The following is a 15577-nucleotide window of genomic DNA, read 5'->3' as shown; positions in this document are numbered from 1 at the left end:
GGGTTAGTAAAATCTAATATATCAGTATAAGCATTATGGAAATTGCAATAATTCTAATAGCTACAATAAGTAGAAAATAAGGAGCTTTATATAAAATGCTTATATAATTAATGAAAAGGTATCACTCAAATTAATTCCTTTAATGATAACTGGAATTATTTTCAATTATTTGCAGCACATCAAAATATCCAAACACATCTGAAAGAAGCCATAGGAAAGCATGTTTTCAGGTTTGCTAATCCTAGTTCAGCTTTTCCCTATTTGGACATACATACAAAATACTTCATGCAGTTAATTGCTCTAACTGGTTCTTTAGTTTAGAATATTCATTTTCACAATTTCTGGTATACTCTAAATTCTGGATTCCTTCCTGCCTAACAATACCTCGGCAAAAAATATTCAGCAGGGACCATATGTACTACTAGAGGCCCAGTGCATGAATTCGTGCACGGGTGGGATCTGGCAGGCCCGGAGGAGGGCCACAGGCAGTTGGCCAGTCAGCCCTGCCCCCTGGTTGAACTCCTGGTCGAGGGGACAATTTGCATATTAGCCTTTTATTACATAGGATTAGTAGTGTTTCTCAGAATGTGTCTGATCAGTAAGTTTCAAAACTGTTGTGCTCTTCACTTCCAAGCTCTTTCTATGAAGCCAGTATTACCCTAATTCCAAAACCAGATAAAGACGCCACAAAGAAAAAGAATTACAGGCCAATATCCTTGATAACCAATAGATGCTAAAATCCTCAACAAAATTCTAGCAAATCAGATCCAGCATTACATCAGAAAGATCATACACCATGATCAAGTGGGATTTATTCTGGGAATGCAAGGATGGTACAATATCCACAATCAATAAATGTACATTACATAAACAGATTGAAAGACAAAAATCACATAATCATATCAATCAATGCAGAAAAAGCATTTAACAAAATCCAACACCCTTTCTTGATAAAAACTCTCAGCAAAGTGGGAATACAGGGATCATACCTCAATATAAATAAAAGCCTTACATGACAAACCTACAGCCAATATCTTACTGAATGGGAAAAACCTAAAACCATTTCCCCTAAGAACAGGAAAAAGACAGGGATGCCCACTCTCACCACTCCTATTCGACATAGTACTGGAAGTGCTAGCCATAATGATCAGACAAGAAGAAGAAATAAAAGGCATCCAAAATGGAAAAGAAGAAGTAAAACTATCCTTATTTGCAGATGACATGATACTATACATAGAAAACCCCAAAGACTCCATCAAAAAACTAGTAGACCTAATAAATGAATTTGGCAATGTAGCAGGATACAAAATTAACGCCCAGAAATCTATGGCCTTTTTATACACCAATAATGAACTCACAGAAAGAGAAATGGAAAAAAACAACCCCATTTACCACTGCACCAAAAAAACTAAGATACCTAGGAATAAACTTAACCAAGGACATAAAAGACCTATACTAGGAAAACTACAGGACATTGAAAAAAGAGATAGAGGAAGACATAAACAAATGGAAGAACATCCCATGTTCATGGATTGGTAGAATCAACATCATTAAAATGTCCATACTACCTAAAGCAATCTACAAATTCAACACCAACTAAAATACCAATGGCATATTTCAAAGATGTAGAACAAACTCTCCAAAAATTCATCTGGAATAAAAAAAGACCCCGAATAGCCACAGCTGCCCTGAGAAAAAAGAACAAAGTTGGAGGGATCACAATAACAGACATCAAACTATATTACCAAGCCACGGTTCTCAAAACTGCCTGGTACTAGCACCAGAACAGACATATAGACCAATGGAACAGAATAGAGGACCCAGAAATTGACCCAAGCCATTATACTCAATTAATATTTGACAAAGGAGGCAAGAGCATACAATGGAGTCAAAACAGTCTCTTTAATAAATGGTGCTGGGAAATTTGGTCAGATACATGCAAAAAAAATGAAACTAGATCACCAACTTAACACCATACCCAAACTCAAAATGGCTAAAGGACTTAAATGTAAGACGGGAAACCATAAAAACCCTACAAGACTCTATAGGCAGCACAATTGCAGGCATATGTTGTAGCAGTATCTTTTCAGACACAACTCCTAGGGCAAGAGAGACTAAGGAGAAAATAAACAAATGGGACTACATGACAATAAAAAGCTTCTGCACAGCAAAAGAAACCACCAACAAAACAACAAGAAAGCCCACTGCGTGGGAGAACATATTTGCCAATGTTACCACCAATAAGGGTTTAATCTCCAACATTTACAGGGAACTCATACAACTTAACAAAAGGAAGATAAACAATCCAATCAGAAAATGGCAAAGGACCTAAATAGACACTTTTCAAAAGAGGAAATACAGAAAGCTGAGAGACATATGAAAACATGCTCTATGTCACTAATCATCCGAGAGATGCAAATCAAAACGACTATAATGAGGTATCATCTCACACCTGTCAGAATGGCTACCACCAACAAATGACAAGTGCTGGTGAGGATGTGGAGAAAAAGGAACCCTCATGCACTGCTAGTGGGAGTGCAGACTGGTGCAGCCACTGTGGAAAACAGTATGGAGTTTCCTACAAAAGTTAAAAATGGAACTCCCATTTGACCCAGTAATCCCACTTCTAGGATTATATCCCAAGAAACCAGAAACACCAATCAGAAAGGATATATGCACCCCTATGTCCATAGCAGCACAATTTACCATAGCTAAGATTTGGAAACAGCCTAAGTGCCCATCAGCAGATGAGTGGATTAAAAACCTGTGGTACATCTACACAATGGAATACTATGCTGCTATAAAAAAGAAGGAACTTTTACCATTTGCAACAGCATGGATGGACCTGGAGAGCATTATGCTAAGTGAAATAAGCCAATCGGAGAAAGATAAATATCACATGATCTCACTCATATGTGGGATATAATGAACAACATAAGCTGATGAACAAAAATAGATCCAGAGACAAGGTAACACTGAACAGACCTTCCAACCTCAGAGAGAAGACAGGGGAGGAGGAGGGGGTTAGAAATCAACGAAAGGACTTGTATGCATGCATATTAGCATAACCAATGAACAAAGACACTGAGGCGGCGGTGGGGGCTTGTCCTGGGGGGTCCGAGTGGCTGGGGGGAGGGATCAATCAGGGGGAAAAGGAGGCATATGTAATACTTTAAACAATAATAATAAAAAAAACTATTGTGCTCTTACTGCCCCAGGTTGTGTATGCAAGAGTAAAGACAAATTTTCTACCTATCCACATTAAGAGAGCCTGAGCCCAAGCATGGAGAAATATCTCCAGACTTGAAATTACTTATTTACAAATACTATAAATAATGAGTTTCAGCTTATATTTTATATGGTATCACAGTGAAATAGGATACTTTACCCCCCAAAAAAGAAAAAGAACTCTTAATAAAATATATATAATTTTTATTATAAAATTCTAGAAACAATTACCTTAATTTGCTAAATTTGACATGACCAAGACCAAAATAACAAAACCGTTCCTTAACCTTACTTTACCACAAATAAAGAAACCTACTTGAATCCATGAGCCACTAATAACTCTAAGTCCAAATAGTCAAATGTTATTAGTACAATGAATTATCCCTTCATTTGGTTAATGCTTACTTTTGCAGTAACATTTTAGAAAAAAGCTTAAAAAGGGTCAGAATGGTCTTACTTTTCTTTATGAGACTACCCTTTTAAAATATTCTCAATTACTTATGTCAGATAAAACCTTTTATATTCTATCATTTTGTTAGACTGTCATTATGCACATCAGCTGCTAGTTAGAATCCTTTGCAAACTCAGAGAAAAATGGTAGACATTACAGAAAGTAAGATGAATTTTTTTTCCAAATTACTTAATGTTTTTATGAAATCTACTAGTACAGGGATGACCCTGGTTAATCGGATCACATAGGTTTTAGATGTGGATTTCTACGTTACAAGATCTGTATATTGTGCTGTGTGCCCACCACCCAAAGTGAAATAAGATGTATTTAATTGGAGGCATCATTTGTAACTATTCTCTTAGTTTGAAAAATCGGAGTAAAAGCTCTTACCAAAACATTTAGCAAGGTCATGTCTGTGAATATGCCCAAATATTTGTACATATCCAATACATTTATCCATTGTTTCATATTCACAAAGGAGATTATAGACCAGCCGTGGGCAAACAACAGCCTATGGGCCGGATCCGGCCCGTTTGAAATGAATAAAACTAAAAAAAAAAAGACTGTACCCTTTTATGTAATGATGTTTACTTTGAATTTATATTAATTCACACAGATACTTCATCCATGCTTTTGTTCCGGCCCTCTGGTCCAGTTTAAGAACCCATTGTGGCCCTCGAGTCAAAAAGTTTGCCCACCCCTGTTATAGACTAATAATTCTTAACCTTTTTTGATTCAAACTATTTCTTTTTATAAAAGACTATACTATAGAAAAGTAACTTTTATATTAATAAGGACTATATTATGTCTGTAGAGTTGTATTAGAGAAAAAAGTAAAAACAATAAAAAGCTTGAGCTAGAATAATGCTAAGCTTTGTTTTATAAAAAAAAAAATGTGAGAAAATGATATACCATACTAGAGGCCTGGGGCACGAAATTCGTGCACGGGAAGGGAGAGGGATGGGGGAGGGGACTCCCATCAGCCCAGCCTGCACCCTCTTCAACCTGGGACCCCTCGGGGGATGTCCAACTGTCCCTGGGATCGGGCCTAAACCAGCAGTTGGACTTCCCCTCACAATCCGGGACTGCTGGCTCCTAACTACTCACCTGCCTACCTGCCTGATTACCCCTAACTGCCTCTGCCTGCCGGCCTGGTTGCCCCCAACTCCCCGCCCCCACGCCAACCTGGTCACCCCCAACACCCCCCCCCCCGCTGGCCCGGTCGCCCCTAAATGCACCCCCCACCAGGATGGCTGCCCCTCACTGCCCTCCCTGTCGGCCTGGTTGCCCCTCACTGCCCCCCCTGCCAGCTTGGTTGCTGCCAATTGCGCCCCCTGCCAGCCTGGTCACCCCACACAGCCTGCTGTTCAGTTGTTTGGTCGTCCCTCACTAACCCCCCTGCCGGCCCTGTTGCCCCACTCAGCCTGTTTGGTCGTCTGTTCGGTTGCGATGGCCCTGGCTCTTTATACATATAGGTATTTCATAATTTAACACTTGACATAGGAAAACTATCTTTCTTTTCATTAAATAGTTCAGGCATGCCCTTAGATTTAGGGTGGGAAGAGCAGCAGCAGAAATTATGAATTAAGCTGTTTATTCAACTTATGGACTAAATGATTTGATACCCCCAAAATTCATATGTTAAAATCCTAATGCCTAATGTGATGGTTTTAGGAGGTGGGACTTTGGGAAGTGATTAGGTCATGAAGAAGGAACCCTTATGAATGGGATTAGTGCTCTATAAGAGACCCCAGAGAACATTCTTGCCCTCTCCGCCATGTGAGGATATAAGATACAGCTATCTGCAATTCAGAAGAGGGTCTTTATCAGAACCTGACCATGCTGGCGCTCTGATATTATACTTCCAGCCTCCAAAACCCTGAGAAATAAATTTGTCCTTGTATAAGACATACAGTCCATGGCAGTGGTTCTCAACCTTCTGGCCCTTTAAATACAGTTCCTCATGTTGTGACCCAACCATAAAATTATTTTCGTTGCTACTTCATAACTGCAATGTTATTACTGTTATGAATCGTAATGTAAATATCTGATATGCAGGATGGTCTTAGGCGACCCCTGTGAAAGGGTCGTTCGACCGCCAAAGGGGCCGCGACCCACAGGTTGAGAACCGCTGGCCTATGGTATTCTGTTATAGCAGCCCAAACTCACTAAGATGCCTGGTCTGAAAGTAATACCCCTGACTGTTTACCCTTTCCAAGTCAGTTCTAAATTAAATGAATCTGAGTTCTAAGTACGACTTTTCTACATTTCTAACCTACTCAAATGCTAAATCAAGTAAATAAAACCTAACACTCCACTGATGCAATGGTTGGACACTGCATTTGGATCTGTTATTTAATGCTAATCACAGGGCATTTTAATATTTGCCATTACCTACCTGTTTTTACTAATTGCTTTCAATATTGGTATAGAACTAATTATTCCCACAGATTTTTATAGCTCTCCTTCTTTCTCATCCTATCCTACATATCCAAACAGCAAACACTCTCTGAGCCATGTACTCTTGGTTCCTTAACTATACTTATTTGGGCAATGTAAATGGTTCAATAACATTTTTTATTTAAAACATATGTAAGATCTTTTGAAAAACATCAACAAAGGATTTAAAAATAATTGAGATGACTGAGGAAGATGAATAATATCTCAAATTTTGTTTCTCTAATTTTAACTTTATGAACAAGGCACAAGTAACCTTTATGGAAGCCTAGAGGAGATAGAAATGATTGGTCTTTTTACCTAAACAAATACCAAACAACAAGTTGTAGAACTAGTAGCACTTACTTTGGGGAACTTTATTTTAGGTTTACTAGGACTGTGCTGGCAGAGATGTATCACAATCTGTGTCTGTGTATGTGTGTTTAGTATATATCACTACAGTCACAAAAATAGGAATTAACCTATAGTAAACTGTGCATCATTAAACCTGGAGGTTTTCCTCCAAACTTACACAAGAGTAATAGTGTGTTACAGCTGGCTAGTACCTGTTTCTTAGCACTTCATCCCAACTCTGTGTTCAATGGTAGTATATTGGGAGTTTGAAATCTACTACAACAGGAATACTTATACCACAGAAATCAGCGAACACTACAGATTAGGGCTCCCCAGAAAACTAGCTATTAAATATTTACTAGCACATCACTGCATATGAGTGATTTGAACAAAACCAACCATCACTGGATATTACCTACTCTAAGAGCAAAAACACTAAAAATTAGATTCAACTTCTAAACAATTTTTTCCACGTCATGATTACAAAAGCAGACTAATAACATCAGTACATTAATTTCCTTTTGTTTTCCTACTGCTTGTTTCTTAGAAAGGGGTAATAAGCACTGAAAATGGAAAAAGGTTATTGGAGATTTAAAAGCCCATTTCATAAATTTGCTTTAGTATTTTATTAAATTCCCCCTAGGCTTCTTATATCAAACCACTTTCTAACATCTGTGTGTGTTTTCAGGACAGTATAAGATTTTAAGATAGATGCCTGAAATACTGGAAAATCAAACAGAGGTACAAATAAAAGAGCTATATGCAGACAGAGTGATCAGAAAATTAGCAAAGGGAGAAGGATTTACTACAGAAAACCACTACAGTCAATCTTTCTAAAGAACAACTGGTCTTTCACAATGGGCCCTCTATGGAAATATCTTTCCTATTATTAGGCTGGAGTGTTCCACTGCCTGAGAATATTTTAGTGTGACTACATGGATGTACTATAAAACAGATCCTAAGTATAACCATCTCCTAAAGAAACCTAAATACTTAAAAGATAAATAAGATATCAATGAAAAGTACTAACAAAATTTTGAGAGAATACTATATAAATTCATTCAAGGTGAATTTAGCTATATCAGATTGCATATTATTTGGGTCATTACTGAAAGTTAGGGATGGTATGGACAGGTGAAGTTTAACTATATTAATAAACATAAGTGCTTCCGGTGCCTGGCACATAATAAGCATTTTAGTAGTTTTTTCTGTTACCAAATATTATTTGAAATTTGAATAAGGATTTAAAAAGAATTCTCAAGTCGAGAATAACAATCACACACACAAAAAAAGAAAAAAAAAGAATAACAATAATAAAACCTAACAAACCTCTTTTACATTAAATGCATACTTAGCCAAGACATTCTGTGAATCTAAAAATTCCTGAAGATTATGCAATTAAGCACAATATAAACCTTTCTTGTCATGTTTATATTTAAAATAACTTCTACAGCAGCCCAGAGCAACCACTCACTTTGAAATCAAAGGTGTAATTGGTGTAAGGCATCAAGTTATTTTCATAGGCGCTCTTCAATTGGAAGCCATGTGTGATTCTCCCTTCTGAGCTTCCATTCTTTCCATTGCAGCTGAAGTTCATGAGACACTCGTTGTATCTTAGTTCCTTGAAGTCTTTATGGTTGTCAGCTACTCCTCCGTTGCTTAAATATTCCACAACACCTGGTAAAATAAAGAAGGAATAAACAGTATCATTTACCCCATGTCCCATCCACAGGATTCTTACTGATACACTCCCAAATTTAGAAGAGAAATTCTCTACTCAAAAGTTAAGACCAAGCTGTCCTTTCAAGTAGAAGTAAAAGCAAAACTGAAAGCAATAGGAAATGATGCTATAAATACCTGAATCTGGCAATGAGTTCAGATCTGCACATAGCACCAGCGGGATGGAATTAGGATCTGCTGTTGGGCTGCCAGGCCTACTAGAGGCTTTCTCCAGAATGTTTTTAACCTCTGAGACAAACATCATGGTCTGGATGAGTTTCACATCAGAATACTCTGGGTCCCAATGCATGTGGGCATTTGCCACTATAAGCAGCTGTTTGTCTGGAGCATGAATAGGCTTCATACCTAAATTTAAACATTATAAAAAGAAAGATAAAGTTATGCTTTATTTATCAAAAATGCGGTATCTTAAGGTTCTCTCCCCAAATCCATAGCCACTTCTTTACTCTTTTCCATTAATTTATATCTTCCCCTTTATCTCATAAAGTAGTTCTCATAAGCTAAAGTGCTGAGATTCTGGAAATCCCAACAGAGGAATTACTTCTCTAGATCAGGGTTGACAAACTGAAGCTCATGGGCTAAATATGGCCCACCACCTGTTTTTGTACAGCCTGTATAAGCAAAGACTGCTTTTACTTTTTAAAAGAGTTCTACAAAAAAAAATAAGTAATTTTTTTTAAAGACTGCGCTAGAAACCACATGTCGCCCTTTACAGAATGTTTGCTGACTCCTGCTCTATATGCCTAAATTAGAAATTATACCATGATATAACTAACCAATATTTGATTATAATACCTTGATTTGCTGACTTCTTAGTGTAAAGAAGCACTTTAAATATATCTATCATTTAAATATCAATATAACCCAGTGAGGCAAGTTTTCAGTTATTTGAGTTATCTAAACCTTAAATTCTTTCTGCTGTTCACCTTGCATTTTTTGAGCACCTCAGTGATAGGTCAGCAGTAAAAAAGCAGTAACATTATATTAACCTATACAAAATAAAATAAGAAAGTGAATTTTCTACCAAAACAAATTCATATCATATGCTCAAATAAGATAATTTTAAAAATTAAAATGATCAGTATGCTCTCAAAGTCTGGACATGGGTTTATTACTAACCCATGCTTTATTCTACCCAGCTTCATTACTAACTAGAGACTTGGTGCATGAATTCATGAACCAGTGGAGTCTCTAGGCCTGGCCTGTGGGATCGGGCCGAAACTGGCTCTATGACATCCCCTGAGGGGTCCTGGATTGCAAGAGGGAGCAGGCCAGACCAAGGGACCCCACCAGTGCACGACTGGAGCTGGGGAGAGACGCAGGAGGTTGGCCAGCTGGGGGTGGACCACGGGAGGGCTCCAGGGCATGTCCGGCCCGTCTCGCTCAGTCCCAATCAGACGGACCCCAGCAGCAAGCTCACCTACTGGTCGGAGCGTCTTCCTCCTGGTGGTCAGTGCATGTCATAGCGACAGGTCGACCAGCCGACTGTCTGCCCCCTGGTGGTCAGTGCACATCATAGTGAGCAGTTGAGCGGCCTTAGCATATCATTAGCATATTACGCTTTGATTGGTTGAACGGCCGACCGGCCAACCAGACACTTAGCATATTAGGGTTTTATTATATAGGACTATTTTGTGTAGTCCTGGGCCAGTTACTTTTTGGTGCTTAGTTTTACTTGGACAATGAAGATATTCAACTAGAAAATCTGTAAGGTTCTTTTTTCCCTTAAAAGTCTGTTCTTTAACTTTGTCAAAATATTAACATAGTACTTTCATCAAAATGGCAGACAGAATAATACATTAAAAATTATGAAAATTAAACGTAGTTAACCTGTAAGGCATACAGCTCAATATACATGGTATGATGCAATTTAAATAAAACTGTATACATATATCTTACATGTTAGTGATGTGTAAAGAAATGAAGAGTTACTCCTACAGAATATGAATAAGGGCCTCTCACTTTTATATATTGTTATACTGATGGAAAATTAGTGAACACACAAAATTAATGTTTCCATTGAAATTTCTATAAAAATGTCTCTCAAATTTTTATACTGGAAAAAAAAAAAAACCTGCAGAAAAAGACCTAACTTTCTACGTCTACTATTTTTGTAAAGTTTCCTTCTGTTTTACTAAGCTATACTTATCTTTGATGTTGTGTAAACAAGTAACTAAAGTAAGTGTTATATGTGACAGAAATACAGTAGAACCTTGGTTCTCGAACTTAATTCATTCTGGAAGGCTCTTCACGAAGTGATTTGTTAAAAAACTGATTTTTTTCCCATTAGAAATAACGTAAATTGAATTAGTCCATTCCAGACCCCTAAATGACTCCGTTTTAACCTTTTTCAATTACCTGTGATTGTTGTTTCCTGGCCACTTTTACACCCTTAACAACATCAACATTCTCGATGGCCTTTTTGTTTTAATATTGTGCTAATAGACTATTTTGCCATGCCATACTCAGTAGCCAGATTTGACGTGCGAACGAACACCTCTATCATACTTTGCAATTATTTCTTTTTGAAGTTCTATCATTGTTCTCACAATGTCCCTTTTCACTTTGCTGCTATCACTAACCTTCTTAGGACCGTGTACTTACTGTACATATTTAATAATAATTAGCAGCAACAAAAGCAGAAAATATTCCCAGCACAATTTTCTGAGATATTAAAAATGTGAGGTTTAGTTATAAATTAACTCATGCTCTTGTATTCTCTTCTCTCCTTTGTCACCTGAGAGACGCATGACTGGTCATACAGGTAACACCATGAAAGGGTTATCCAATGGAGAACCGAAGTTTTGTGTGACAACTGAGACATTTTTTCCATGAAAAACTTGGCTTAGAACCAAACTGTTCTAGATGGGAGACATTAGAGAACCGAGGTTTGACTGTTGTCATTTTTAAAGCAATTTGATCACAGGATAAAGCTTGCAGCTGAAATTCTCTAAGCTCTCTTCTTTTCCTAGAATTTATATAGTGTCACTTTTGGCTGTAGATTAAATAAATATTCACTATATTAAGTATTAAAAACTTGCCCCTTCAAAGGGGTCATAAGCACCTTCAATAATATTAAACTCTTCTTCTAGGAGTACAAAAGTGACACAGATCAGCATGTGAAACTCTCCACTGTATAATTTATAGTTAAATTGAAGGAAAAGTAAAACTCCAAAGGATATTCAATTTTCACATTACCCTTTCCCCTCCCCCCCAAAATGTACCAAATCTCTGAGAAGAATGAGACTAGATAGGATATAAATGTAAAAATAGAGAGGTTAAAAAAGAAAATTTTAAATATCTTATCAAAGACTGATTATCTTTGATGATGGATAAACTGAGTAATGACAAAAAAAAAGGTCTGACAGATATGCATGGTCTGAATAATTCAAATAACACTCAAGGCAAAAATATTTTCTTCTACAGTTAGCAAGTATAAAAAATATATAAATAAAAGCCCTGATTTTATTTATATATTCTTAAAGATTCTTCTTACTCTTGCCTAAAGTATAGTTAAATAAACAATGAAATGCTCAAAGGCAGTCAGTAGAAAGCCGGGGGAGAGGGAGGTCTGGATATGCAAAGTACATAAATGAGTTTCTGACTTCGATAAAAGCTATAAAAAAATCTAAAATACAAAACAAAAGAAGCAGATAGATTAAAGATCCAGCCCTTATCCTGACAATAACTGAGACAATAACAAAAATTAGAGAAAATGTGTCAAGTACTTAACCTTAAAGACAAAAGCTTTTATTCTCAAGAAGGTAAAAATATGACTAAGATAACCAAATTCAGCCTATCTAAAACATTTCCTATTTCAAATAACCTTTGGAATTAATGGCATATTAAAGACTTTCCTTTTTAAAGATTACCTTTATATCCCAAGAAATATATGGTGCTTTACACAATCAGTGCTATTTTCCTGCCAATCTCTCTCAACTTCCCACAAAAGACAAGAAAATAACTGTGCATAAATAGAAAGATTCTCTGTACTTGTCTGCGATGGAAAAACTTGGGATGGTGTTTATTTTTAGTAAGAATATTTTAAACTGTACTCACCTGCTGCTCCAAATAATTCTTTGTGGACCTCTAATACCACAGCAACACCAATATTATCTTTTGTCATCACTCTGTTCAGCATAGCTTCGGATCCATCTGAATTAGCCATTGCCACTTGATTAAATTCCACTGTATGCTTTTGCACCAATGTAAATCTACAAGGTACAATACAGTATTATTATATTCCACACTTGGATGGCCGTGGTAAAAGAGCACAAGATACAGGCACTATTCACTGTCTCCCTAACAATTTTCTAGCAGCAAGGGCCACATAATACAGGTCTGGCCAATGAGTTGTAAGAAGTCTGATTACTCACCATAAAAACATTTTTGGAAGCACCACCTAGTAATGGCATGTTAATACCTTTGTCCCTTTATACCTTTGTCCATGTGGTGAGAAGCAGGAGCACAAAAGCCCAATCACTATAGTTGGGAAAGCTGCTAAATCAGTTCTGCACTGCCATTTCTGGACTTCTTGTGTGAGAAAATTACCCTTCCCCCATTTCTTTAAGCTGCTATTGGAATTTTCTGGTATTTAAAGGTGAACAGAACCTTAACTAAGTCAGCAAGTTAATAGGAAAGAACAGAATAAAATCTACCTAACCTTTTTGCAGTTTTATTCTTAGCACTTCAAGAGATTTGTCAAGAGGATGCAGTGACACACCTTTTTCTCAGCTAAGGAGAAGCCTATTTTTCCATCTGGCTTTTACTAGAAAACTGGAATAATGTACAGAAGTGTTCAGAGAAACAGAGTCTACAATAGCCTAAGAAATAATTATCCATAGTCTATCTATACTACCTTAACAATAGTACTTAATACTTTCCCCTTGTACACACAACCAAATGTAGTCCACTCTCCACTCTGCTTCTATTTTCTAACAGATTTCCATACAGGTGAAATGTTGACAGACAGAGGTCTTCCTCCATTCCTTCTATTAGATGCTTGTTTTTTTAAGTAAGACATACTGGTTTTTACTTACTTTCTACTCTTCAAATCTTGATAATATGTAAAATCTTAAAACTTGCCTCTTTATTTCAATTCATTTTATTATTCCTATTCTGTAGCAAGTACACAGAAACTGTATTATGCCTGAGGCTATTGTATTTTATCTAAGAATTCTTCTGTACATTCACCCTTTAAAAAATCTTATTTCACTGATAGTCAAATGGATATAAGAGAGATAAGATATAATAAAGATTAATATGACAAAAAACAAACAAACAAAAGAGACCTCACCATCCTTATAAGATTTGAGAAAAATTACTAGTTTGAATGTTTCTAAAATCAGAGGAACATGTCCAAAACAGCCCTTCAAACAGAACAAAGAAATGACTCAATATCTTACTATCTTGTGATGTAGAAGCAATTTTATGAGATGTGATGTGATTAAATTAATGCAGAAGAGAGGACAGTGAACACCAACTAGCAGCAAGCAAAATAATACTTATATTTGGAATTTCACTTATATGTGGAATCCAAACAAACTCATAGACACAGAGAATAAACTGATGATTGCCAGAGGAGACAGAGGTGGGGGCTGGGTGGAAAAGGGAAAAGGAAATAACAAGTACAAATTTCCAGTTATAAGTCACAGGAATGTAACGCACAGCATAGGCAGTATAGTCAATAATACTGTAATAACTATGTAAGGTGACAGGCTGTTACTACACTTACTGTGGTGATCACTTTGCAAGGTATACAAATGTTGAATCCCTATCTTGTACACCTGAAACTAATATAATATTGTATGCCATCTATAATTAAGAAGAAAAAACAAGTAATATTCTCTCCCTGAATTCATTATGAGCCAAAAGGAACAATGTAGTACATAGTCAAGAAAAGCATAACCAAACAAAAGTTAACTATGACCCTTTCTGGGTCATATCCCAGCACTCTTAAAACTAAATCAAATAGACGTTTTTGTTGTATATTCAGTACTATAAAATGTGTTCTTGGATTCCTTTAAGTAATCATGGGAGTGCCAGAAAATAATTTACTAGGAAAGGTAAGACTAGAGACTGGATAAGTGGGGAAGATAGGTGGATGTACACCATACTACCTATGTTTATACAACTCCTAACCACTGAAAGCACTTTCACTTTCTTGACCATTTTAGCCCAAAAAGAAACCTCTAAAGTTAGGTGGAATCATTATAATAGGGTGCCCAAAAAAATGTAAACACACATTTTTTTTCTGATAGTTCAATTGATGTTTCTTTCTTTTCACATTTAACTCATTGGAGTTAATTATTCAAAGTGTATATACATATTTTGGGGGACACACTGTATTATCCCTAATGGAGAGGTCACAAAACTGTGGTACAAATACTGTACTTTTATGTTCAAGATTAAGGTAATGATAAAGTTAACATTAGAAACCAGAAATCACAATCTGTTTTTTAAAAAAATTACATAGACAAATTCTAAATTCAACCACCATTTAAAATAGGGGAAATTAATAACTGAGAAACCAGTGAGACAGGGATTATCACAACAGGTCATTTTGGGACGATACTATAACCTCTGAAAGCCCTCTTCTCAAGCACAAAACTACCTATAATGATGTAGGAAGGAAAAGCAAAGACCTGGCCTTACTTAGTACCTCTGATACTGGAAGCAAGTTAGAAAGCAGAGGCAATTCAGCAAGGACTAAGCACCATGACCGAGTGTTCCCAATCCTATTGGAAGAGTTTGCCTTTTCAGTGTCCTAAAACTGCTGTTCTCATCTTTCCATCTCTTTGATTTTAAACAAAGAAGGATCAGATCAGACTGCTAACCTCAGGAATAGCAAGAAATCCATTTAGGATTTCTGCAAATTGTGTATCTGGATGCAAGATCCCATTTCTTCTAAATGTTAAGTCTATAGGACAAAACTTATCTATATACCAGAGGCCCAGTGCACGAAATTCATGCACAGGTAGGGTTCCTAGGCCTGGCCAGCGATCAGGGCCTTCCGGCTGCCAGCGGGGTCTTCCTTCGTTCTGCGCTGCCCACTGGTGGTCAGCATGCTCATAGTGAGCAATTGAACTCCTGGTCTCTTGGTCGAACTCCCGAGGGGACACTTTACATATTAGCCTTTTATATATATAGAAAATATAAAAACCTAAGCAACTGTTATGAACGGATGACTGGAATGACCAGTCCACCAGTCGCTATGACACGTACTGACCACCAGGAGGCAGACGCTCAACACAGGAGTTTCCCCCTGGTGGTCAGTGTGCCCCCACAGCCAACCTCACGGGGCCCCTCCCCCTGGCCAGCCAGCCTCCCGATAGGCCTCGATTGCCGACCAGGCCGAGGGACCCCACT

General features: G+C 37.1%; 1 protein-coding gene across 1 annotated transcript in view; it reads right to left on the bottom strand.

Annotated features, from left to right (window-relative positions):
• CNOT6L (CCR4-NOT transcription complex subunit 6 like) overlaps positions 1 to 15577 on the bottom strand; it is a 76117-nt gene that overhangs the window by 2077 nt on the left and 58463 nt on the right. Inside the window, exons 8-10 of the mRNA XM_081100836.1 lie at positions 12269 to 12423; positions 8327 to 8554; positions 7944 to 8146 (exon numbers count right to left, since the gene is read on the bottom strand). Of these exons, the coding sequence (XP_080956962.1) occupies positions 7944 to 8146; positions 8327 to 8554; positions 12269 to 12423 (586 nt within the window). The remainder of the gene's footprint in view (positions 1 to 7943; positions 8147 to 8326; positions 8555 to 12268; positions 12424 to 15577) is intronic.

The sequence above is a fragment of the Myotis nattereri genome (genome assembly GCF_964212035.1).
Source record: "Myotis nattereri genome assembly, chromosome: 1".
Taxonomy (NCBI): Eukaryota; Metazoa; Chordata; class Mammalia; order Chiroptera; family Vespertilionidae; genus Myotis; species Myotis nattereri.
Note: the sequence above shows the minus strand (reverse complement) of the source record. Positions and strands in the feature narration are given on the sequence as shown.